Here is a 27,284-nt window from a genome sequence, read left to right as displayed (position 1 = left end):
TGCACCGGAATTGTCATAATAAAATGTCTAGCAGTGGCCATGCAAGCGTTGTGTCTGTAGAGTTGGCAGCCCAGAGTGGTGAGATCCAGGAGAGTGATGAGATCCAGGCAGAGATGCCGAGAGTGATGACGGGCAGCAGAGGCTACGGGGACAATCAGTGGGCGGTGAAAGGCCGCGAATGCGACACAGCACAAATTTCGAGAATTCTCATGTCAGAGTTTCGATATTCAGAGTTCCAGAGTTCCTGAAAGACACAAAAAGGAAAGCATATGTCCCTCAAACAGTTTCCTTGGGTCCACTTCATCACAAAAGTGAAGAGCTTGCTCCTATGAACAATCACAAAGAAAGAGCCCTGCGTAGAATGATGAACAAGATGAAGATCAAGCGAGATGATATGGCTTTCCCCACTGCGACCCTCAGCGTGGAGTACAAAATGAGGGCCATCTACGAAAAAAATATCAGTTACGATGGAAAGACCCTTTCTTGGATGCTATGTTTGGACGGTTTCTGCATTCCAAAAGTATTGAGAACTCTGCGTGGGCACAAGTGTGACCCGGCTCACAGGAATGACCTTATGATTTTGGAAAATAAGCTCCTTGCATCCAATATACTGAAGGACATTGTGATGCTTGAGAATCAGATACCTTGGATCGTTCTCCTAGAGTTACTAAGATTGGAGAAAGTGGGGGAAAGCAGATCGGAGGAAGTCGGGGAAGACCCGGTCAAGTGGGAGCTTATGAATCTGCTGCAGAATGGAACATCGGGTTTGTTCAAAATTTCCTGGAAGGATAAAGATTCTATAATGGATAGGATGACTAAAAGAAAAGTTGATCATATTTTAGATTTCTTGCACGAGGCCATTATATATCAGTTTTCCGATGTTGAGCCATATCAAGCTGAGCATCCCCTCTCAATTAAAAGTTGTATTGGCTATTGCCTTCTAATGCTCCAAGGCAAACATAAAGCACTGGATGCTGACTGCGAAAGCATCCCTACTGCAGTAGAACTAAATAATGCTGGGATCAAATTTCGACCATGCAATGGAGGCATAAGTGGGATTACGTTCGACCAGAAGAGGGCCATAATTTATCTTCCTGTGGTCTATATCACATACGGCACAGAGGTACTATTCCGTAACTTAATCGCTTGGGAGATGTGCAAGCCATCAGAACGCAATTTCGTGAGTAGTTACGTGAATCTCATGGACGACTTGATCGACTCGCGAGAAGACGTGGCATTGCTCAGATCAATGGGAATCCTTACAAAACTGATTGGGAGTGACAAAGAGGTTGCCGACCTATTCAACGGTTTATGCAAGGATGTTGGGATCGCGAATATGGCGGATCTCTTTGTCCCATTGAAAGAAAGTGTGAATAAGCACTACAGAGATGAAATGAGGGTCCAGTTTGCAGAGCTTGTGCGGGACCATTTCTCATCGTACTAGAAAGCTTTAGCAACAGTGGGGGCAATTGCTATACTGGGTCTCGCCATTGTTCAAACAATCTTCACAATTAAATCGGCACATAAGTAGCCTCTTTGCTGTTTTTTTCTTCGAAATATATGTGTGATTTATAGTCGGTTGATGATTTGCAATTTGGATCAGATGTATCACCATCCTAGTTCTAGTTGGTTTAAGCGAAGTGTACTCCAATGTTCCTCCCGGCGCTCCCTTTTTGTTCTTACCTGCTGGTTCCTATGGTCGTGGAGGAACGACAGTGTTTTCAAGAATTCTGACAGGCCTTTGGCCTCCATTTTGACTTCTATAATGGGCTTCTTGGCCCCCTTGGTTTAAGCTCAGGCGCTTTTCCTTCATATCTGCAATATGAAGAGCAATTTTTTTCTCTGCAATATGATCCCTCCAATTGGTCGTTTCGGGCTTTTCAGCTATCCGGGATCCTCAATTGGCTTTCATATCGACTTATACATTTTATGTGCTTTCTTATGGAGCATGAAAAGCATAAGAAACCACATAAAATGTATAAGTCCATATGAAAGCCAATTGAGGATCCCGGATAGCTGAAAAGCCCGAAACGACCAATTGGAGGGATCATATTGCAGAGAAAAAAATTGCTCTTCATATGGCAGATATGAAGGAAAAGCGCCTGAGCTTAAACCAAGGGGGGCAAGAAGCCCATCATAGAAGTCAAAATGGAGGCCAAAGGCCTGTCAAAATTCTTGAAAATACTGTCGTTCCTCCACGACCATAGGAACCAGCAGGTAAGAACAAAAAGGGAGCGCCGGGAGGAACATTGGAGTACACTTCGCTTAAACCAACTAGAACTAGGATGGTGATACATCTGATCCAAATTGCAAATCATCAACCGACTATAAATCACACATATATTTCGAAGAAAAAAACAGCAAAGAGGCTACTTATGTGTCGATTTAATTGTGAAGATTGTTTGAACAATGGCGAGACCCAGTATAGCAATTGCCCCCACTGTTGCTAAAGCTTTCTAGTACGATGAGAAATGGTCCCGCACAAGCTCTGCAAACTGGACCCTCATTTCATCTCTGTAGTGCTTATTCACACTTTCTTTCAATGGGACAAAGAGATCCGCCATATTCGCGATCCCAACATCCTTGCATAAACCGTTGAATAGGTCGGCAACCTCTTTGTCACTCCCAATCAGTTTTGTAAGGATTCCCATTGATCTGAGCAATGCCACGTCTTCTCGCGAGTCGATCAAGTCGTCCATGAGATTCACGTAACTACTCACGAAATTGCGCTCTGATGGCTTGCACATCTCCCAAGCGATTAAGTTACGGAATAGTACCTCTGTGCCGTATGTGATATAGACCACAGGAAGATAAATTATGGCCCTCTTCTGGTCGAACGTAATCCCACTTATGCCTCCATTGCATGGTCGAAATTTGATCCCAGCATTGTTTAGTTCTACTGCGGTAGGGATGCTTTCGCAGTCAGCATCCAGTGCTTTATGTTTGCCTTGGAGCATTAGAAGGCAATAGCCAATACAACTTTTAATTGAGAGGGGATGCTCAGCTTGATATGGCTCAACATTGGAAAACTAATATATAATGGCCTCGTGCAAGAAATGTAAAATATGATCAACTTCTCTTTTAATCATCCTATCCATTAGAGAATATTTATCCTTCCAGGAAATTTTGAACAAACCCGATGTTCCATTCTGCAGCAGATTCATAAGCTCCCACTTGACCGCGTCTTCCCCGACTTCCTCCGATCTGTTTTCCCCCACTTTCTCCAATCTTAGTAACTCTAGGAGAACAATCCAAGGTATCTGATTCTCAAGCATCACAATGTCCTTCAGTATATTGGATGCAAGGAGCTTGTTTTCCAAAATCATAAGGTCATTCCTGTGAGCCGGGTCACACTTGTGCCCACCCAGAGTTCTCAATACTTCTAGAATGCAGAAACCGTCCAAACATAGCATCCAAGCAAGGGTATTTCCATCGTAACCGATAATTTTTTCGTAGATGGCCCTCATTTTGTACTCCACGCTGAGGGTCGCATCCGTTGCATTCGTGGAGAAAGCCATATCATCTCGCTTGATCTTCATCTTGTTCATCATTCTACGCAGGGCTCTTTCTTTGTGATTGTTCATAGGAGCAAGCTCTTCACTTTTGTGATGAAGTGGACCCAAGGAAACTGTTTGAGGGACATATGCTTTCCTTTTTGTGTCTTTCAGGAACTTTGGAACTCTGAATATCGAAACTCGAGAATTCTCGAAATTTGTGCTGAGCCACATTCGCGGCCTTTCACCGCCCACTGATTGTCCCCGTAGCCTCTGCTGCCCGTCATCACTCTCGGCATCTGCCTGGATCTCATCACTCTCCTAGATCTCACCACTCTGGGCTGCCAACTCTACAGACACAGCGCTTGCATGGCCACTGCTAGACATTTTATTATCACAATTCCGGTGCAGAGAATACTTTGTGTCTCTCTTATTACAACTATGTCTCCACTCCAGTGGAGTTTCTAAAAACTTTCTCCACCTTATATCTCATTACACACTCAAGGGCGGCGAGGGCGACGGCGGCGCCATCCAATTCCATAAAATTCAAGACCTGCAGTTCCTCCCATACCGTGGGAATGATGTAATAACACATTTTACCGTCCACGAATAACATGTTTTCCTTTCTCTCCAGAACGAACTCCTTGCCCAAGTACCTCACATGGAGCTGGAGCCTATCTTGACTGCCCAACTCGACGCCCCCCCTCCTGGCAGACGGAATTTTCGGTTGAAGCACAAAACAATTCGCTTCCTTGAAGACTCGATCATCCAACTTTTGCAAAACAGAATTGCCCAATGCGACGCCGCCCTCGCCGCCATGCCTATGGCCGGAAATCTAGATCATATTCATTACTTCAATTTTTCAGTTTTATCCCTTTCTAATGTTTGGTTTCTCCCATTTGTTTCTCGCCTTTGACGACTCATGTGTTCGCTGTTGTGTGGAGTATTCTTTGTTTCTTTATAACTGTGTTGATTGCTAGAGCTTTGCTTGAGTGTGTAATGAGATATAAGGTGGAAAAAGTTTTTAGAAACTCCACTGGAGCGGAGACATAGTTGTAATAAGAGAGACACAAAGTATTCTCTGCACCGGAATTGTGATAATAAAATGTCTAGCAGTGGCCATGCAAGCGTTGTGTCTGTAGAGTTGGCAGCCCAGAGTGGTGAGATCCAGGAGAGTGATGAGATCCAGGCAGATGCCGAGAGTGATGACGAGCAGTAGAGTCTACGGGGACAATCAGTCGGCGGTGAAAGGCCGCGAATGCGGCACAGCACAAATTTCGAGAATTCTCATGTCAGAGTTTCGATATTCAGAGTTCCAGAGTTCCTGAAAGACACAAAAAGGAAAGCATATGTCCCTCAAACAATTTCCTTGGGTCCACTTCATCACAAAAGTGAAGAGCTTGCTCCTATGAACAATCACAAAGAAAGAGCCCTGCGTAGAATGATGAACAAGATGAAGATCAAGCGAGATGATATGGCTTTCCCCACGAATGCAACGGATGCGACCCTCAGCGTGGAGTACAAAATGAGGGCCATCTACGAAAAAAATATCAGTTACGATGGAAAGACCCTTGCTTGGATGCTATGTTTGGACGGTTTCTGCATTCTAGAAGTATTGAGAACTCTGGGTGGGCACAAGTGTGACCCGGCTCACAAAAATGACCTTAAGATTTTGGAAAACAAGCTCCTTGCATCCAATATACTGAAGGACATTGTGATGCTTGAGAATCAGATACCTTGGATCGTTCTCCTAGAGTTACTAAGATTGGAGAAAGTGGGGGAAAGCAGATCGTAGGAAGTTGGGGAAGACGCGGTTAAGTGGGAGCTTATGAATCTGCTGCAGAATGGAACATCGGGTTTGTTCAAAATTTCCTGGAAGGATAAACATTCTCTAATGGATAGGATGATTAAAAGAGAAGTTGATCATATTTTACATTTCTTGCACGAGGCCATTATATATCAGTTTTCTGATGTTGAGCCACAATTAAATCGGCACATAAGTAGCCTCTTTGCTGTTTTTTTCTTCGAAATAGATGTGTGATTTATAGTCGGTTGATGATTTGCAATTTGGATCAAATGTATCACCATCCTAATTCTAGTTGGTTTAAGCAAAGTGTACTCCAATGTTCCTACCGGCACTCCCTTTCTATTCTTACCTGCTGGTTCCTATGGTCGTGGAGGAACGACAGTATTTTCAAGAATTCTGACAGGCCTTTGGCCTCCATTTTGACTTCTATAATGGGCTTCTTGCCCCCCTTGGTTTAAGCTCAGGCGCTTTTCCTTCATATCTGCCATATAAAGAGCAATTTTTTTCTCTGCAATATGATCCCTCCCCAATTGGTCGTTTCGGGTTTTTCAGCTATCCGAGATCCTCAATTGGCTTTCATATGGACTTATACATTTTATGTGGTTTCTTATGGAGCATGAAAAGCATAAGAAACCACATAAAATATATAAGTCCATATGAAAGCCAATTGAGGATCCCGGATAGCTGAAAAGCCCGAAACGACCAATTGGAGGGATCATATTGCAGAGAAAAAAATTTCTCTTCATATGGCAGATATGAAGGAAAAGCACCTGAGCTTAAACCAAGGGCGGCAAGAAGCCCATCATAGAAGTCAAAATGGAGGCCAAAGGCCTGTCAGAATTCTTGAAAATACTGTCGTTCCTCCACGACCATAGGAACCAGCAAGTAAGAACAAAAAGGGAGCGCCGGGAGGAACATTGGAATACACTTCGCTTAAACCAACTAGAACTAGGATGGTGATACATCTGATCCAAATTGCAAATCATCAACCGACTATAAATCACACATCTATTTCGAAGAAAAAAACGGCAAACAGGCTACTTATGTGCCGATTTAATTGTGAAGATTGTTTGAACAATGGCGAGACCCAGTATACCAATTGCCCCCACCGTTGCTAAAGCTTTCCAGTACGATGAGAAATGGTCCCGCACAAGCTCTGCAAACTGGACCCTCATTTTATCTTTGTAGTGCTTATTCACACTTTCTTTCAATGGGACAAAGAGATCCGCCATACTCACGATCCCAACATCCTTGCATAAACCGTTGAATAGGTCGGCAACCTCTTTGTCACTCCCAATCAGTTTTGTAAGGATTCCCATTGATCTGAGCAATCCCACGTCTTCTCGCGAGTCGATCAAGTCGTCCATGAGATTCACGTAACTACTCACGAAATTGCGTTCTGATGGCTTGCACATCTCCCAAGCGATTAAGTTACGAAATAGTACCTCTGTGCCGTATGTGATATACACCACAGGAAGATAAATTATGGCCCTCTTCTGGTCGAACTAATCCCACTTATGCCTCCATTGCATGGTCGAAATTTGATCCCAGCGTTGTTTAGTTCTACTGCAGTAGGGATGCTTTCGCAGTCAGCATCCAGTGCTTTATGTTTGCCTTTGAGCATTAGAAGGCAATAGCCAATACAACTTTTAATTGAGAGGGGATGCTCAACTTGATATGGCTCAACATCGAAAAACTAATATATAATGGCCTCGTGCAAGAAATGTAAAATATGATCAACTTCTCTTTTAATCATCCTATCCATTAGAGAATCTTTATCCTTCCAGGAAATTTTGAACAAACCCGATGTTCCATTCTGCAGCAGATTCATAAGCTCCCACTTGACCGCGTCTTCCCCGACTTCCTCCGATCTGCTTTCCCCCACTTTTTCCAATCTTAGTAACTCTAGGAGAACGATCCAAGGTATCTGATTCTCAAGCATCACAATGTCCTTCAGTATATTGGATGCAAGGAGCTTGTTTTCCAAAATCATAAGGTCATTCCTGTGAGCCGGGTCACACTTGTGCCCACCCAGAGTTCTCAATACTTCTAGAATGCAGAAACCGTCCAAACATAGCATCCAAGCAAGGGTCTTTCCATCGTAACTGATATTTTTTTCGTAGATGGCCCTCATTTTGTACTCCACGCTGAGGGTCGCAGTGGGAAAAGCCATATCATCTCGTTTGATCTTCATCTTGTTCATCATTCTACGCAGGGCTCTTTCTTTGTGATTGTTCATAGGAGCAAGCTCTTCACTTTTGTGATGAAGTGGACCCAAGGAAACTGTTTGAGGGACATATTCTTTCCTTTTTGTGTCTTTCAGGAACTCTAGAACTCTGAATATCGAAACTCTAACATGAGAATTCTCGAAATTTGTGCTGTGCCACATTCGCGGCCTTTCACCGCCCACTAATTGTCCCCGTAGCCTCTGCTGCCCGTCATCACTCTCGGCATCTGCCTGGATCTCATCACTCTCCTGGATCTCACCACTCTGGGCTGCCAACTCTACAGACACAGCGCTTGCATGGCCACTGCTAGACATTTTATTATCACAATTTCGGTGCAGAGAATACTTTGTGTCTCTCTTATTACAACTATGTCTCCGCTCCATTGGAGTTTCTAAAAACTTTCTCCACCTTATATCTCATTACACGCTCAAAGGCGGCGAGGGCGGCGAGGGCGACGGCGGCGCCGTCCAATTCCATAAAATTCAAGAGTTGCAGTTCCTCCCATACCGTGGGAACGATGTAATAACACATTTTACCGTCCACGAATAACATGTTTTCCCTTCTCTCCAGAACGAACTCATTGCCCAAGTACCTCACATGGAGCTGGAGCCTATCTTGACTGCCCAACGCGACGCCCCCCTCCTGGCAGACGGAATTTCTGGTTGAAGCACAAAGCAATTCGCTTCTTTGAAGACTCGATCATCCAACTTTTGCAAAACAGAATTACCCAAGGCGACGCCGCCCTCGCCGCCATCCCTAGGGCCGGAAATCTAGATCATATTCATTACTTCAATTTTTCAGTTTTATCCCTTTCTAATGTTTGGTTTCTCCCATTCGTTTCTCGCCTTTGACGACTCATGTGTTCGCTGTTGTGTGGAGTATTCTTTGTTTCTTTATAACTGTGTTGATTGCTAGAGCTTTGCTTGAGTGTGTAATGAGATATAAGGTGGAGAAAGTTTTTAGAAACTCCACTGGAGCGGAGACATAGTTGTAATAAGAGAGACACAAAGTATTCTCTTCACTGGAATTGTGATAATAAAATGTCTAGCAGTGGCCATGCAAGCGCTGTGTCTGTAGAGTTGGCAGCCCAGAGTGGTGAGATCCAGGAGAGTGATGAGATCCAGGCAGATGCCGAGAGTGATGACGGGCAGCAGAGGCTACGGGGAAAATCAGAGGGCGGTGAAAGGCCACGAATGCGCCACAGCACAAATTTCGAGAATTCTCATGTCAGAGTTTCGATATTCAGAGTTCCAGAGTTCCTGAAAGACACAAAAAGGAAAGCATATGTCCCTCAAACAGTTTCCTTGGGTCCACTTCATCACAAAAGTGAAGAGCTTGCTCCTATGAACAATCACAAAGAAAGAGCCTTGCGTAGAATGATGAACAAGATGAAGATCAAGCGAGATGATATGGCTTTCCCAACTGCGACCCTCAGCGTGGAGTACAAAATGAGGGCCATCTACGAAAAAAATATCAGCTACGATGGAAAGACCCTTGCTTGGATGCTATGTTTGGACGGTTTCTGCATTCTAGAAGTATTGAGAACTCTGGGTGGGCACAAGTGTGACCCGACTCATAGGAATGACCTTATGATTTTGGAAAACAAGCTCCTTGCATCCAATATACTGAAGGACATTGTGATGCTTGAGAATCAGATACCTTGGATCGTTCTCCTAGAGTTACTAAGATTGGAGAAAGTGAGGGAAAGCAGATCGGAGGAAGTCGGGGAAGACGCGGTCAAGTGGGAGCTTATGAATCTGCTGCAGAATGGAACATCGGGTTTGTTCAAAATTTCCTGGAAGGATAAAGATTCTCTAATGGATAGGATGATTAAAAGAGAAGTTGATCATATTTTACATTTCTTGCACGAGGCCATTATATATTAGTTTTCCGATGTTGAGCCATATCAAGCTGAGCATCCCCTCTCAATTAAAAGTTGTATTGGCTATTACCTTCTAATGCTCCAAGGCAAACATAAAGCACTAGATGCTGACTGCGAAAGCATCCCTACTGCAGTAGAACTAAACAATGCTGGGATCAAATTTCGACCATGCAATGGAGGCATAAGTGGGATTACGTTCGACCAGAAGAGGGCCATAATTTATCTTCCTGTGGTCTATATCACATACGGATCAAAGGTACTATTCCGTAACTTCATCGCTTGGGAGATGTGCAAGCCATCAGAACGCAATTTCGTGAGTAGTTACGTGAATCTCATGGACGACTTGATCGACTCGCGAGAAGACGTGGCATTGCTCAGATCAATGGGAATCCTTACAAAACTGATTGGGAGTGGCAAAGAGGTTGCCGACCTATTCAACGGTTTATGCAAGGATGTTGGGATCGCGAATATGGCGGATCTCTTTGTCCCATTGAAAGAAAGTGTGAATAAGCACTACAGAGATAAAATGAGGGTCCAGTTTGCAGAGCTTGGGCGGGACCATTTCTCATCGTACTGGAAAGTTTTAGCAACGGTGGTGGCAATTGCTATACTGGGTCTCGCCATTGTTCAAACAATCTTCACAATTAAATCGGCACATAAGTAGCCTCTTTGCTGTTTTTTTCTTCGAAATAGATGTGTGATTTATAGTCGGTTGATGATTTGCAATTTGGATCAGATGTATCACCATCCTAGTTCTAGTTGGTTTAAGCAAAGTGTACTCCAATGTTCCTCCCGGCGTTCCCTTTTTGTTCTTACCTGCTGGTTCCTATGGTCGTGGAGGAACGACAGTATTTTCAAGAATTCTGACAGGCCTTTGGCCTCCATTTTGACTTCTATAATGGGCTTCTTGCCCCCTTTGGTTTAAGCTCAGGCGCTTTTCCTTCATATCTGCCATATGAAGAGCAATTTTTTTCTCTGCAATATGATCCCTCCAATTGGTCGTTTCGGGCTTTTCAACTATCCGGGATCCTCAATTGGCTTTCATATGGACTTATACATTTTATGTGGTTTCTTATGGAGCATGAAAAGCATAAGAAACCACATAAAATGTATAAGTCCATATGAAAGGCAATTGAGGATCCCGGATAGCTGAAAAACCCGAAACGACCAATTGTAGGGATCATATTGCAGAGAAAAAAATTCATTTATACCAACAAAAAACAATAAAAATAAGCAAAAAAATTATTATCTCATTCATACAATCAAAAAGATGTTAGTTTTATTATATTTATCGGAGAACTTCAAATATTTTAGTTTGATTATTATACTATCGTAAATTATGTTTTATAAGGAAATTCGTAAATCTCAATTTTTAATTTTTAAGTTTCATATTTTAATACTCTAGATTTAAGCTTCATGTTTTAATCCTCCCGATTTAAGCGGAAATGTGTCGAGTGCAATACTGTGTTATTTAAGTCGAGATAGAGATAGGGATTTTTCTAATCAGTTCAAATAAATATTATGAGTGAGTTTATATTTATCTGGTTGAGTTTACATTTATCTTATTGAGTCTCAACAACATAGGTCATTTTCTTCCTTTGTTGCAATTGTCTTGGGGTGTTATTGTTGTGGGTGTTGTATAAGATTATTTTTATTTTTTATGACGTTATTTGAATATGTATATATAAAATTAAATTAAATTTTTAATATAGTTTCAAAAATTAAGTAAATATCATTAATATGTAGATGATAAAATAATTATTATTTAATATTTACATATAAAAAATTAAAAAAAATACTAGTCACATTTAAACACTAATGTACACTATATATATAATTATAATATTTTTAAAACATATAGTTGTGATATTTTTAATGCAAATACATTTAAGTAGTACTAATACTTAAATGAACTGTGCAATATTCAAAAAAATTATATAATATTAACCGTAAGAAAAATATAACAATTTTAAAAAACAATATCCTATAATTTTTCAAAAATCACTTTCATAAATATATAAAATAAAATAAATTATTATAAAAATGTAAGTATATTTTAAAAAAACTAATAATCTCATTATATATGTTGGTGGACGTTGGTTTTCCTACACGAATTGAAGCGATGACAAATACCATGCCATGAACAGGTATAAACTTACCCCACAGTTGCAGGATTTACAAGCAGCTTCTAAGATATACCTTGTCAACGTTATGCTTAATCATTGTTTGAGGAGCTATGTTATCTCGTATACTACAATATCCTTGACACTTCAAAACCTTCATCCTGAAATATAAGAAGAGAGGGAATCCCATTCAGCAGTAAAAAAATTAGCATTCTGCATTCAAAATTGAATTTTGCCAATTTTCCTTCATTTTTCGCCGGATGGTATCATGTTTCTAAGGAGAGGAAGAAAAACAAACACACCAAACACTTCAAGCCAAAAGTAAATGTTCAATGTATATATCCTTTTAACAATTTATTCGTTGGTCAGGCTTTAATTCTCATGACTATGTCACGTCAATAAATTGAACATAGTGTCTATATATATAATTTTGTGGAGTGGCATAAATAAAAGATTGAAAACCATTAGATTTTAAATAAGTATTATATGTAATTTTGTTATTTAGTACTATTTTTTTTGGCGTAAAAAGTGACTAATCAATTTTATATTGATTCTTTTATGTTTTAAAAATTTACAGTATTAGTGTTGTTATACAAATCACTATTTTAATGTATAAAGCATGTAATTATGTTTTCATTATATAAAATATACAGCTAAACTTGATAACATATAGAATGTATATGAAGCTTATATCATAAATGTGTTGGGCCAAAATATTTTATTGATTTATTTTCTTAGTGTTTTTAATATATAAAATGTTAAAAATAGCTTTTATATACTGTTAGTATGTTCAATTATTTGATCATTTCTTTTTATAATAAAAAATTAATCCTCTGTAAAAGGTATCATATATCACGTTGACCGCAGTTGCGTACAGAGGTAAGTAAGATGTCTTTGTTGGTAGCAAAGGTGTGATATGCGCAGCAAGCCAAGGAGGGTGCATGAATGGTTCTAACACGTGGGAAGTGTAATGAGTGCTCCCCTTGGAAACCTGTTTTAACATGTAGCTTGGAACGGAACACATGAGAAAAGATGCATCACAAGCTAGAAGGAAGGAGAACCAACAGTCCAACAAGTTAAATGAAATAAAATAACAACATATTCATGAAACGTGCTGGCTCTGTTATATTAAGAAGTGAAAGTTCCAATCATATAGTACAAAAATGACCAACCACTAGTCCCGATAATGGAACATTACAGTTACTGCTACCTACTTCTCCAAATAGATGTACTAGCTCTGCACTGTGGAGAAGCCAAGGCTCATTACAATACTCTCCAAGATTTCTTTAAGATACACCTATCGGAAGCTTGGCTTACTAAAAATCCGTACAATAAGTTATAAGTTACTATAAATAGCAAAGGGTAGGGTGACCCTTGACATTCCCCTTTGTGACTATCCATCTACACACATGACTCTTCAATTACTCTAAGACTGTTACATTCAATTATCGACACTTGAAGTTCCACTTTACAAGATGTTACATACAATATGCACATGTACCCATGTGAGACAAAATAGGCTTCAGCGAGCCATGCAAGACATCACTATGAATCAGACAAGTGTGGGAAGACCAACTCTTCAAAATCCTCACGACGGTTGACAGTGGCAAACTCATGCCAAGCTTGGTAGTCCGCGATGGTGTCCATGTACTATGAGGTGACATCTTTATGGAAATGAACTCTTGCCTCTATTGCATCTGGGTACACTAACTTGGCTCCTCTCTCCAACTTATTTGATTGCATGCACATCATTATCTTGAGTGCGAGTGGACCAATGACATACTAATGCATGGTGTATGTATTGATCGTCAAATCTGCGCTGGTTGCTATGCACATCAACTCGTCAAAGTGCAAGTTCAACTCCTATCAGACTTGACCCTTTGTCTTTGCATTGGTGAGTGTCCCAATAGATGGAATCACATGTGCACACAACAAAATCCAAGCTTTTGAACAACCGTGCACGGGAAGCCTACAAACTAGTGATGAGTTGTGGGAGTTCCTCATAGTGTCGGATCTAACTCTAGATGCATGCCTTTAACTCAACCACCATGGGCTTCATCATCTTGGGCAAGTATAACGGGGCTCCCTAGTATCTAATTTTCCATGTTTGCATGCGGTTGACATCAATATGCAAGTTTGACAAGATATATGCTCTTCTAGCACAACACTATTGCAAACTATTGAGATGGACATCTGCCTTATGCACGGTACCAAATATGTAATACAACGTCCGCATGACTGTCTCAAGGGACGATACTTCATCCAGTATTGCCTTCTTTATCTCCACTTTGGCGGACGCTGTAACAAGTTCTCCTCCCTTCTTCGCCGTCTATAACTCCTTAGCTATTCACTCGTTCTCTACTATTAAGAAGCGAACACTCGAGCTAGTGGCTTCGGCATATGCTCTGGTAGCATCAACCTATCCTGCTGGATGCTTGTGAACATCGAATATGATCACTTATTCCTCAAACTACACAGGAGATGTGTGGACATCCAGAGTAGACACTCTGTGCAATTGCACAAATCTATGTTGCGACTCGTCGAATGATATGTTGTGCATCTCTTCTTCCGGATTATCTCCAAGGATCTTAGTATCTCCTTGGTTGCTTGGGACTTTCTCTTCTTCCAGATCCGGTGAAGCTGGTGGGCTCCACTTTGGCGGACGCTGTAACAAGTTCTCCTCCCTTCTTCGCCGTCTATAACTCCTTAGTTATTCACTCGTTCTCTACTATTAAGAAGCGAACACTCGAGCTAGTGGCTTCGGCATATTCTCTGGTAGCATCAACCTATCCCGCTGGATGCTTGTGAACATCGAATATGATCACTTATTCCTCAAACTACACAGGAGATGTGTGGACATCCAGAGTAGACACTCTGTGCAATTGCACAAATCTATGTTGCGACTCGTCGAATGATATGTTGTGCATCTCTTCTTCCGGATTATCTCCAAGGATCTTAGTATCTCCTTGGTTGCTTGGGACTTTCTCTTCTTCCAGATCCGGTGAAGCTGGTGGGCTGACCTCTTGGTCGTAAGGGTCGACCTCTTGGTGGAATCTTCTTCCAATTCCTCCTCTATAGCAATTAAACCTGGTGGGAGAACTTCACCGTCAGGTTCGTAAAAGATTTCTGGTGTTGATAAAGTTGAAGTTTCAATAGTTACTGATCTCTGAGGGGTAACCGGTTGATCATTTTCTAGTAAATTAACAACTTCTGAATGTTCAAATTCGAAGTGCAGATGTTTGCGTAAATGAACAACAGTTTCAGAAAGAGGTTCCTAAACAACTCCAGGTTCAGATGTAACTTCTGTTTGAATTGGGATAGATTCTGGATTAACTTCTGGTTGAACTAATTCAAGTTCAAAAGTAATTTCTTGCTGAGCAACTTCAAGTTGAGGATCAACTTGTTGTTGAACAATGTTGGTTACTCTTTCACTAGGATCATTGCTAATGTCCTCAGGTAATTGTGAAACTTTTTCAGAAATAGATGGGCCAGAAATAGTTGGAGTAACTGGAGTCTCGGTACTTTCCGAAATAGATGATTAAGCTAATTCAGATGAAGAACTAGGATTTCTTGATGTACTAGACTCAGTTAAGCGAGACCGCTTAGTCCGAATTAGTGTCGCTTCGGGAGGCAAAGGCGGTCTTATCGTTGTTCTCCACAAACAATGGGATAGGGGTTGATGTTCCTCCATGATTGCTGATTAATTTTATTATCAAAAAGGAAATTAAAAAAAATGGGTATACTAGGCAAAAGGTTTACCAAGCAACTGTGAACTGCAGAATACCTTTTGGCGAACCAAGAAGTATGGGTAGACAATCTCCCCGAATGCTGTGTTTGGTGTATCACAGTTTACAAGGCAGCCGACTCGGTTACTTAAGGATGGATAGCAACCTATAGCTGTCCTCCCATATATACCCGAAGGTACGTGGAGGTCGAGTCTGTATAAGCATTGTCTAATGGAAAACCACACAATGAGAGCATTCCCATATACTTTATGTACTGTAACACTGCCCTATATACCCTAAGGTACGTGGACGAGCTACAATATACTCACATACGTGGAATGAGGTATCACGCTTGGGATGTATTGCAGACAACTTAGCGACAACTGCTTTGTTTTATGACGCTGGAACATGTTTCTAACCTAGAACCACTAAATGTTCTCATTAATGACAATGCTCCATTAGTTAAATTGATGTTAATTTTAAGTTGATCTTGCTTAGAAATTTGCCTTTCAAGTTCGCCACGTGATGTATTCTGAAATTCCTAGGAATGCAACTATCATGATAAGCATTCTTTCCATTCAATTTAACAATGAAAATCCTAGCTACTTAGGGATACAGAAATCAAATTTCTTTTGATCAAAGAGGAAAGAGCACAATCTAAATGCAATTTCCCTACACTATTCCTATCAGCACACTCAAACTTTTTCAATGCAACATGCATGTATTTCTTTTTGATTCCCTTAATGCGTATATGAACAAAATGAAAATATGCACACACAATCAATCAATCTTTCATATGAACGAAGACTTTTACTGCAGCTCAAATTCGAAGGAAGAGAAGACTTTACAACACTTTCTTTCGAATGAAGATTAATCAATTATATCCTAACTTTGACTATTGATCGATAATGACAAAGAAAACATGAAGAAACATTAATCAATCCTATCAAAGTTGGGCTAGACCAGGAGATAAAAACTCATTTTCTAAGACATAACGTTCATTGATCAATCAACAAACAGTCAAACAGAGAAAATTTGGCAAAAAACTCTTTCCAAAGGTGGGAAACTAATCCTAGGAGGATCAACGCAGCTCAAAGTAGGAGACAGTGCGCTTCAGAGCACTGTCCCTAAAGCCAGGGATGCTCTGCAGTGCACTGTGTCCCTCACAAGCCTACGCTGGTGACAGTAAGCCATTTCAAGAGGCATTTCGACACAGTTTTGACCAATTTTTCAATGTAAAAAACCGAATTACAATCGATGAACACAAATAAAGCTTACAAGGATGTCTTAGGAGGTGGATAAGCTACTAGGAAAGAGGATTCTTCCCCAGTGGAGTCGCCAATTTGTTTTGGAGAATTTAGCCTCTACGGATAAACACTAATTCACTAAACAAGTAGTTGTGCCGAGAACAATAGTTTAAAGTGTTTTAGATTTTTCCTATAAACAATAGATAAGATGAGAAAATAGAAGGACTACCTGTAGTTCCGCTTTCCTCTCGTCTCCCTTGTATCGATTCCGTTGCTTCTTCCTGTACCTAATATGCTTGAGAAGTACCCTGTAAACACAACAGAAGACAAAAACCGATCAAAGCATACGATCCATTGAATATAAATGAAAAGAATTAGAAGCAATTCATACATATAAGCATTATGAAAGAACACAACATATGGAAAAAGGTTCAAACGCTTTATTAGATAGAAGAAGGAATTACAACCATTAATGTCTGATTCAAAGTCATTCCTCCAACTTGGATCCCATCCACATCATATCAAAAGTAAGACAAGCTTGTGGCATCACATCATTTGCTCCAAGGTCAAGTCTCATAGCAGCATTATCTCCTTATAATTCAACATAATCCAGCCACTGATCACTTAGATGAGTGGTCAATTTATAGGAAGATGTAGGAGGTTTTATCATTAATGGTGACATTAAATGGCCTTCCATACTTAGAATTAGTTCCATGGAGGAAAGGATGAGAGGATAGGATGCTCCTTAACTCATTCCTTATCCATTTTCGAGCTCATAAGAGTTGATAAGATAGGGAAACTTATAGATGACTCCAAAAGATAAGAATATTCCGCAAACCCTATGTGAATTTCGCTCATTCTCGCCCAGTGCAGGTGAAAGGAAGCCTAAGTGCTCTATATATCACCCTGGCAGTGGAATTAATTGCTTTGCAACGCACCTTCATAAGGGCTTACCTGTGCTGGTCCCTCTAGAGGAAATTTTTGGATGTCTTCAAGTCATGAAACTGTCTGGGAAGGAGGCGTTCAAAGGGTTGACTTGTTTAGGGCATGAAATAACTAAATTTAGGGTTTGATGAGCCCTAAAAGACTGATCTGAATGTTGGGATTTTATGTGCCCAAATGGATCTGTAACACGTTGCTGCCAAGAAAATCTACCAAGCCTCCCATTGGTCAACCAAAGAGTTTGGTCAGGCAGAGACCCCAGACTTCACTCCTCCAAAAACTTGCACAGAAGCTGCCAACATGCACGCTTTCACTAACTAAAGAAATTTCATATACATGCTAGACAAAAACCCTCTTCCTGTCACTGCACTGTCCTAAAAGAATGCGTAGTTTTCTTAGCTAGCCACTTTGTCACCCAACCTGCTGCTCCTCCTAAAAACTTTGAAGTTTACATGGTTTTCTGCCAAGTTTCCCAACATCCCACTCAACCCAGAAACTGTGCAGGGATGTCTTGTAGGCCAACCTCCTAGCTCTGCGCAATTTTGGCCAACAGCCTCCCGCAGCCTGCTACGATCCTCCCTGAAGAATCTATGTAGTGTTCACTCCCAATGTCCCCTTATTGCCCACACTGTCTCCCTAGAAAAAATGCGCAGATCTGCCCTCCAGTCGAGCTAGATGCTGCAGACAATCATTGTTGATCTATACTGCCTATCTTAGCCTCTGAGTGACCTCTGCACAATTTTCATTGGCAATGCCCTAGAGCCCGCATCCCGACCTGAAATGTGCTCTGCGTAGTCTCAGAACCTTATCCTCTCTCCCAGTCACCTACAACCTAAAGCGAAAGATGATGCATCATGGTAGACTAGGAGATTTATGGATTTGATGTCCTCTCGTCATGAGTGATTGCAGATACAAGTGCATGGGTGAGACACGAGGTGACAACGAATGAGATGAACAAGGAGCACATGCTAGGAGACTTGTTCGCGAATGGACCAACACACGAAGCGTACCTAGTAGCAAGCAAAGGAGACACATGCGCATGGATGAACTATCAAGCGAACACCAAGACCGTCGAAGAATTTGCACACCTTTCCATACAAAGGTGAAGCTATGATACACCAAGAGCACGCTCATCACTCAAAAACACTGCAAGTCGACATGGACACCACCATCAGCATGAACATACCAGCATTGTCGTGTCGAGTCATGTCATGAGTCATCTCGACCACATCGCTACTGTGGGTCATATTGTTGTAATCAATGTAATGTAATGTGGAAGTCCAAGAGATCCACATGTAAAGTTTAAGAGTCATGTAAGTCAAACAATCATGAGGGAAGTCGAACAGTCACAAGGGTCAGTTTCACCATTTGCTATATATACCCCTCAGTTGTACATGCAAGGGAATTTTCACCTTGGCTCCTCCCACATAGCCTTGAGAGTCTGTAATATCTTCTTTGAGGAGCAAGCAGTGGATCCAACACCCCACTATCGGGGTTAGTGATGTAATGGTGTGACAGATGTGTCTTGGAACTTTCACACATGTATTTTATTCATTGGTAGGACTATTATTTGGATGCTTGTAATGCATGTTGCTGTAACTTGCATTAAGATAGTTGAACCATTTCGGTTGTTTTAGTACATATGTTGTTGGAAATGTGTTGTATTAGTTGCTAACGTTGTTTCGCCCGTGTGGTTTATCCCGCCGGACACTCAATAGATTCATTCTTGTAAACTTGTTATAACGCCCGTCACATTCGTGTAGACTATTTCGTTCGGTGTTGTATGTGTTATCTGTTCACCTTGTGTTTGTGACTGCCGCATCCCTGTGGACTACTCTGCCGAAAACTGTGCATGTCCTATTTTGTTATGTGTCTTTAGCAGAGTTGGGACTATTCCCTTTCAACTCGAGACTCACTTTTAACCTCGTTGTTCAAATACAAAGTAAACCACTCTCATGTGTTGACAAAAAAGATCTAAGGAAATATTTAAGATAATGGCAATCAGGCCATCATACCAGATGGGAGTCCTACACCAAACGATGTGAGGCCTATTTGAGAATTCATACCAGGGAGGTACCCCGAATGTTGGCCGGTCCAGCACCGTCAACATAATGGTATTCATGTTTGGTATGCCATTACATTTTACCATGATAAAATTATTTGTTTGTAAGGGTGGAAGGTAGCTCCATGTAAAGAAGTTAATCACCTTAACTACTACCATTCAAATGAAGGAATTGTACAATATGGATAAATAAAGCTTTGTCTCTGTGGTTTGGTGTACCAATGTGATGGAGGGAAAGGATGGGGATCTCAATCCAATAAGTGGATATCCTAGCCAGGTTAGTTGGTCCTTTATAATATTCAACGACTAGGATAATGCATCAGTCAAATTAGTGGGTAGATTGCACTGAAGGAATTCCTTATGGCATAATTATATAACTACAATCCAATGGTTAATGACATTTTGATACAATGACTTTAGGTCATATGGAATGGCAGAGTGGGCCAGGGAAAATTTTAGGGGCTAATATTCGCCCATGGGCTAATTTTCTATACTTTTTCCATAAAAAAAGATACGTTAATTTCCCTTTTTTTGTGAAAATGGTTCGCCCAAATTTTATAGAATGAAATTATTTTACCCCGAAAATTGCCAAAAAATTATATATAAACTATATAAAGATATTATAAATTTGAATATTTTACAAAAATATCTCCAAACATTTTATAGATTTCATATTATGGACTAGTGGGATATGCCAAGGTTTCTAAACTTTAAGATAAATTTCCATACTTAAAATTCCCCTTGAGTGGGCCCTCGTTAATGACCTTTGAACCATCTGATGAGATCATATCAATAACATTGGTTCCATCAAACGATCATGAATCACATCATATCGCAACATGCATGATAGTTAGAGTTAAATATTTGGTTACACATAGTACATTTCGAAGACAGGGATAAAAGATAAATTGAGTTATGAAATCGGTAAATCTCCAAGCCTTATTATTACACTCAAATAATAGTCTTTGATAGTATTTAAGAAATTTTATAATAGAAATGATCTCTATAACATGCATATGAATATTTATAGGTAGGGAATAATGATACTTACAAGGGGGGTCTGCAACTGGAGCTAGGGTTGAAGTTGGCGCTAGGGTTTTGACTTCGGGAACCATGGAGGGACGCACAAGGGGGGAGTGTGTCTCCCTCCTATATTTAGGTAGTTACATGCAAAAATTAGGAAGTAGGAAAGCAACACGTTAAAAACCTTTGGAAAAGGTAGTAGAAGCGAGAGGCAAAGGAACATTGGAAAGAAATGGACTTCATGAACAAGAAGGGGACAAGCCGGAAGTAAATAAGGGGAAGGAGAATGAAGGTAGCTATGGAAAACATCCTTCCATAAGGACAACGGGGGTCTGCAAACCCAAGTCGAGTACCATTCCACAGGTCATATTGAGTGATCCTGCGCTTCAAGCACATAGGGATCATATGACGGAACATGCAATCATATGCAAATTTATGGGGTTATGGCAGACAGAAAGGGTGCTACGTATCTGGATAAGGAGCCATTGGAAGCCAAAGGAGGAAATACACCTAAATCTAGGCTCTAAGGGCTTCTTCATAGTGGTGTTCACGAGCCTAGAGGATAAGGATAGAGTGTTCGAAGGAGGTCCATATTTCTATGCTGCGGCAGGACTCTACATGCGGCCATGGATGATGAACTTTGTCCTGGAGCACGAAACCTTCACATCAGTACCGGTATGGATTAGAATTTACTCCCTCCCTCTGGATTATTGGCTACCAGAATCTCTGAAAACAATAGGCAATAAGCTGGGGCATTTTCTAAATATCTCAGAGGTGACTCTGAAAGGAAAATATACCTCCTTTGCCCGGATCTGTGTGGAAATGGACTTATCTAGAGCTCTTCCGGAAGCAATAATTCTAGAGGTGTATGATGAAGAATGGGTTCAGACTGTGGACTATGAGCACATCCCATTTAGGTGTCGCAAATGCCATGAACATGGGCATTTATTCAGAGACTACCCAGCAAACAATATGGAAGGAAATGAGAAAACTGCTGAGGATAAGAATCATGAGGTTTTCACCAAGGTTGGGAGCAAAGGGAAAGGTGGTAAACGTCCACAAAAGAAGATGAATGGGGATAGACATTCAAGACACAATCGGTTCAAAATCTTAGAGGAAGAAGAGGGGAACAAGGAAACAGTCCAAGATATGGAGAACATAATCAATGAAAAGGAAAAGGAAGATGGCATGGAGGATATCACGGTAGATAACCAGCAAAAGGATGATCTACCAAGCTGCATGGAGATAAGTAGGGACCAGGAAATGACTCCAAGTGAAGTGGGAACGGAGGACTATGAGCTACAGGAAATTCTAGATAAAGAAAATCTAGATCTAGAAAAAATTTTGGAACAAGGGACAACCATAGGAGTGGACTCCTTGCCAAAAGAGGACTATGACAGGGTACAACAGCTCTTTCTATGGAGATGACAAGAAAAGGGAGCTAGAGTCAAAAGAAACCATGAAAGTCAAGAGCTCAATGGGGTCATAATGATGGAAAATGCACAGGCACAATTGTCAAAAAACTCAGGAAGGAAAAGAGGAAGAAAAAGACAGAATGAGTTGCTCAACGAATGTGGGATACTATTGATTAACTAAGGTAAGATGAAAGATCTTACAAGTTACTCTTTTAATAACCTTTCTTAATGAAGCTCACAACTTGGAATATCAGAGGCATAGGAAATAAAAGGAAACAAAGGACTCTCAGTAATAGAATTAAAGAAGAAAAACCAGATATGATTTTCATTCAGGAGACAAAATGTGCAATGGAGAAGATCAGAGAAATTCATAATAAGTGGCTAATCAGATATGAGTATATAGAGGTTGAAGCAAACAACTTGGCTGGGGGGATTCTCACGCTGTGGGATCCACAGAAATTTGGGATCCTGGATGCTAAAGCATCCAGGAACTATCTTTCTATGGTTTATCAACCTATAGATGATAAGGAAGTATACATGATTACAAATGTTTATGGACCACAAAAGCAAGTCGACAAACTCAAGCTTCTCATCTCCCTTGAGGATCTTAGAGCAAGACACCCCAATATGCCCTGGATTGTTGCAAGAGATTTCAATATGATAAGATCTCTCTCAAAGAAAAAAGGAGGTATTAGATAGCTAGGAAGAGATTCCTTGGCCTTCCAAAATTTTATAATGAACATGGGGCTAGTGGACACTGAAACAATAAATGGAACCTTCACTTGGAACAACAAGAGGGTAGGAGCTTCTCAAGTTGCCTCCAAACTTGATAGATTTATTATTTCAGAGGACCTTCTTCTCACAGGCCCAACAATGACAGCTTTTATTCTACCCTTTGGAGGATTGGATCACTAGCCTGTACAGCTGGAAGCCACTTTTATGGGCATGCCCAGAAACAAAATTTTCAGGTTTGAAAATGCCTAGCTATCTCACCCTGAATTCATCAGTAATATTGAAAAATGGTGGAGAGAAGATATGAACATTCAAGGCACTAAAATGTTCATGCTCCATCAGAGACTCAAATACATCAAATCGAAACTTAAAGAATGGAACAAAAAGGAATTTGGTGACATCTTCAAAGCCAAAAAAGAAGTTGAGCAAAAGCTACAAGAGATTAATCAGATAAACATCACAGATGGATTTACCGAGGAGCGGCTAAAGCTTACTGACTCTTTGTGGGAAGAATGGGAAGAGCGATGCTTGCAAGAGGAAATTTTCTGGTGGCAGAAATCAAGGATACAGTGGATTAGGGAGGGAGAAAGGAATACAAATTTTTTTCATAAATCCACCATGGCTCACAGGGCACATAACAAAATCACTAAGCTCAAATATTCTTAAGGAATAGAGCTTGTCTCTCACAACGATATGGAATGAGTCCTTGTACAACACTTCCTCAGTATAGCAGAGGAACCCTTGGAGGACAGATCCAGGTTCATTGAACAATTCACTCAATATATCCCTCAGCTGGTCACTAGAGAAGATAACCATAATCTTAACAGGCCAGTGTCGGAAGAGGAGGTCAGCGGAGTGATTAATGAAATGCAAAATGGAAAAGCCCCAGGCCTAGATGGGTTCAATGTGGACTTTTTCAAAGCCTACTAGGAAACTGTCAGACAGGATATCCTTGAGGTTGTGGAAGACTCAAGAAAATCTAAAAAGGTTTTGAAGGCTCTTAATGCTTCCTTCATAACTCTGATCCCAAAACAGGAAAATGCCATGACTCCGGATGGTTTCAGACCCATAGCCTTATGTAATGTGGTGTACAAAATCATTTCCAAAGTGATAGCCAATAGACTCAAGCCCCTTCTACCATCTCTCATCTCGAAGGAGCAAACGGGCTATGTGGAAGGAAGACAAATCCTCAACAACATCATCCAAGCACATGAGGTGGTACACTCTCTCAAAGGCAACAAACAATCTGGTATGATCATTCAGTTGGACCTAGCGAAAGCCTATGACAAGATAAGTTGGTCTTAAATAAGAGAAATTCTAAGGGCCTATGGCTTCGACCAAAATTGGATAAGATGGGTTATGGCACTCGTCACGATGACCAATTTCTCTATACTACTCAATGGAGCTCCATCAAGAACCTTCACACCATCCAGATGTCTCAGACAGGGAGATCCACTCTCACCTTTCCTCTTCATTCTCATGATGGAAGGGCTAGGTAGAGCGTTCAAAGTGGCAAATGCTAAAGGAAGAATCCATGGTATCAAACTCACCGAAGATGGAGCGGAAAATACACATCAAAAATTTGTGGATGATACTATGCTACAGGGTATACCCACAGTCAGGGAAGCCAAAGAGATCAAACATATATTGAATGACTTTGCTATGGCAGCAGGCACAAAGGTAAGCCTCAACAAATCCAAAGTTTTTTTCTTTAACACCGATATTGTTATTTAGAGAAATATTATCAGAATTCTTGGGTTTCAAAGGGAATAACTACCTTCCAAGTATCTAGGCATACCTCTTACAGATAAACCTTTGAGCAAGAGTGTGTGGGAGGCAACAATTAACAAACTTCAGGACAAGGTCAGAAAATGGACACACAGGTCACTAAATTTGGCAGGGTGCCTGGTGCTCACACAAGAAGTCTTGCAGGAAATTCCCATTTTCATGTTCTCATCTCTTCCTGCTCCTAAAGGCATTAAGCAATAGATCAGGAGTATACAAAGGGATTTTTTGTGGGGTAGAGGTGAAGAGAAAAAGAAGTGGGCTTTAGTAGCTTGGGACAAGATTTGCAAGCCCAAAAACCATGGTGGCTTGGGGATTCATGACCCTAAAACCCTTAGTAGAGTTTCGGGGGCCAAACTTTGGTGGAGATGGATTAAGGAATCGGTAGCTCCCTGGGCTAAGCTGTGGAAACAAAAATATGCTAAGTATGGTAGGAGAAGGATCACATTAGAATGTCAGGGCAAATCAAGGGCTCCCATATCTGGAATCTGGACTGGGAGAATAAAAGTATTGTTCAGGAACATAGCTTTTAGGAAATTCGAGCAGGGAACCTAGCAAGATTGTGGGAGGACAGCTGGAAATAGGAACCCAACCTTTATAAGGATGAATTAGCAGGTCTCAAGAGAGACACAGATAACAAAGGGCTGATTATGGTTAAATATTTGTGGGACCAGGATAGGGATAATGGAAAATGGAGGAATTGGAAGGATCTGGGCCACAGTGATGACAGTCCTTTCAAGGTCCTGGCAAGAATACTCACCTAGGAGTTAGAGCATAGAAGGATTTTGGTATCCTCTTTACCTGACCAATTAAGATGGGGAAAGAACACCGAAGGCAACTTTAACCTCAAAGAAGCTAAACAGGAAGTAACAAAATTTAACTATCCGAATCCTAATCTAGTCTGGAAGAAACTATGGCAAAGCCCCCACTGAATGAAGATAAAGTTGTTCATCTGGTTAGTGTATCAATGGAAAATCTTAACATGGGAGAATCTTAAAAGAAGGCTTTATTGGCCCCTCCCAATGTTACCTCTATGGCTCTCAAGAGGAGACGATGGATCACCTTCTCAACCTCTGTCCTTTCACATCGAACGTATGGAACTCTGTGGCCTTAATCTTTAGGCAAATAGATAGGGATAGTCTTAGCATATCCAATACTTTGAAGAACTGGCAGGCAAATTTCTCAGGGAATGAAATCATTAATAAAGCTTGGATTCTGGTACCAGGCTTTGTTATCTGGAATGTTTGGAAAGAACGCAACAATCAGATCTTTAAAAACAGAGCAAGAGAGCCCCAACACATAATTGCCAAAATTTTGAGGCAGCTCAAAGACACAATAAGAAGCCTTTTGCGGAATCTTCCTAAGGATCCTCCTCTACCCTAAGAGGTGAGCATTATTACGCATTTGGGTCTCCAATCCATAAACCCACAGGGCTTAATCAAGGGAGTAAGCCAAATTAATGCAAATATTAATATTTGGAAGCCTCCTCCTCATGGCTTTCTAAAGGTTAATATAGACGGAGCTTCTAAAGGCAATCTAGGGTTAGCTGGCTTTGGAGGGAATATAAGAGATGAAAAGGGTTAGATAAAGAAGATCTTCCATGGACACTTGGGCAAGGCTACTAACAACATGGTGGAGCTCATGGCACTAGAACAAGGCTTGGAAATTTTGTTAGATTCTAATTTGCATAATGTCATCATTGAAGCAGATTCAGAATTGATTATTAGAGCGGCCAATAAAATATGTAATGGTACTTCTCCAGATAAAGTATCAAAGCACTGGAGGCTTTTGCAAGTCTTTCACCATATCCACTCCCACGTGCAAACCTTAAACACTGTTAGCTTTGTCCATGTGAAGAGGAAAGCTAACATGTTAGTGGATCGCCTGGTGAACGAGGGAGTCACCAACATGGATAGGGATTCTCGGTATGAATGGGATCTAGTACCCCCAGGCAAACTGTTGGAGGACTGTCTCTATTTGGCAGACAAAGATATAGAGCTATGGATTCACAGGAAGGACTGAGATGGTACAGAAGACAGGAGGGAGGATAGGGTACCCTAAACTGTCAGCCCTCTTTGGGTATGGGCCACTATCCACAGCTCAGTATTCCTTCGGACCTGCTATGCAAGTACTACAGGTTGGGTTGTCCATGGAACAAAACATTATGTGGAAATTTTGATTGTGTTTTGTGCTGGACAACGATTTTGGGAGGACGGCACAAGAACCGTCCGATGCATGAGATCAATGGCTACCATTTGGCGAAAGAGCGCGGTAGTTATTCTGCGAGGCGTTGTTTTCTAAAACCACAAGAGGTTTATCGGGCGAGGTCTAAGTGGTATCGGGTTTTTTTGAGAAAGGCTCTGATTCCACTCGTCGTGTGACACGTAGCAGGGAGAGGTGAAAGAATACTGCTCTTATCGGATGGTTATCCCTCATGCGACTTATCCACCTGATATCTCCGTAAACCGTTGGATCCTCGGCGGGAGATCAATGGTGTCTCGAACCCAAAAAAAGTTTAGAGGGCTGGAATAAAGTTTATGTCGGGTCCGTAAGAAAGGTTTGGTGTGGGTTGTTGTGGGCCCGCGATCAGTGCGTGTCTAGTGGATACTGACAGGTCGGTTCGGCAGGTGTGCGACTGTACAAGCTCAATGAAGGTTCTAGTTGGTATACTTTTTGGAAGTCTGGTGAACCCTCGCTTGTGACTTCTATTGAGGGCTCGAACTCTTTTAGTGCTAGACAGCATGACCAGATGGTCTACTGCTTGCCTATTGTCCAGAGTAAACGGATGTAACCCCCTGGTTGTCTTGTTAGGACTTTGC

At 41.1% G+C, this 27,284-nt stretch overlaps 2 protein-coding genes across 2 annotated transcripts in view; one reads left to right on the top strand and one right to left on the bottom strand.

Annotated features, from left to right (window-relative positions):
• The window catches only part of LOC149196978 (uncharacterized), a 78,450-nt gene that overhangs the window by 37,463 nt on the left and 13,703 nt on the right, over window positions 1-27,284 (bottom strand). The gene's annotated exons all lie outside the window — the stretch shown is intronic.
• On the top strand, window positions 362-1,553 carry LOC149196979 (putative UPF0481 protein At3g02645). The gene has a single exon (XM_089406190.1). It carries the CDS (start codon window positions 362-364, stop codon window positions 1,442-1,444), a length of 1,083 nt encoding a protein of 360 aa, XP_089262316.1. The 3' UTR covers window positions 1,445-1,553.

The sequence above is a fragment of the Pinus tabuliformis genome, chromosome 2_2, assembly GCF_031772625.1.
Source record: "Pinus tabuliformis cultivar Carrire ecotype Pingquan chromosome 2_2, CPIR1, whole genome shotgun sequence".
NCBI classification, from domain to species: domain Eukaryota; kingdom Viridiplantae; phylum Streptophyta; class Pinopsida; order Pinales; family Pinaceae; genus Pinus; species Pinus tabuliformis.
The sequence above is the reverse complement of the archived record's forward strand: the minus strand, read 5'-3'. Positions and strand labels throughout refer to the sequence as shown.

What these genes read in the sequence shown, in the direction of transcription:
- LOC149196979 (XM_089406190.1), top strand. Translation starts at nt 362, where the DNA reads ATGATGAACAAGATGAAGATCAAGCGAGATGATATGGCTTTCCCCACT.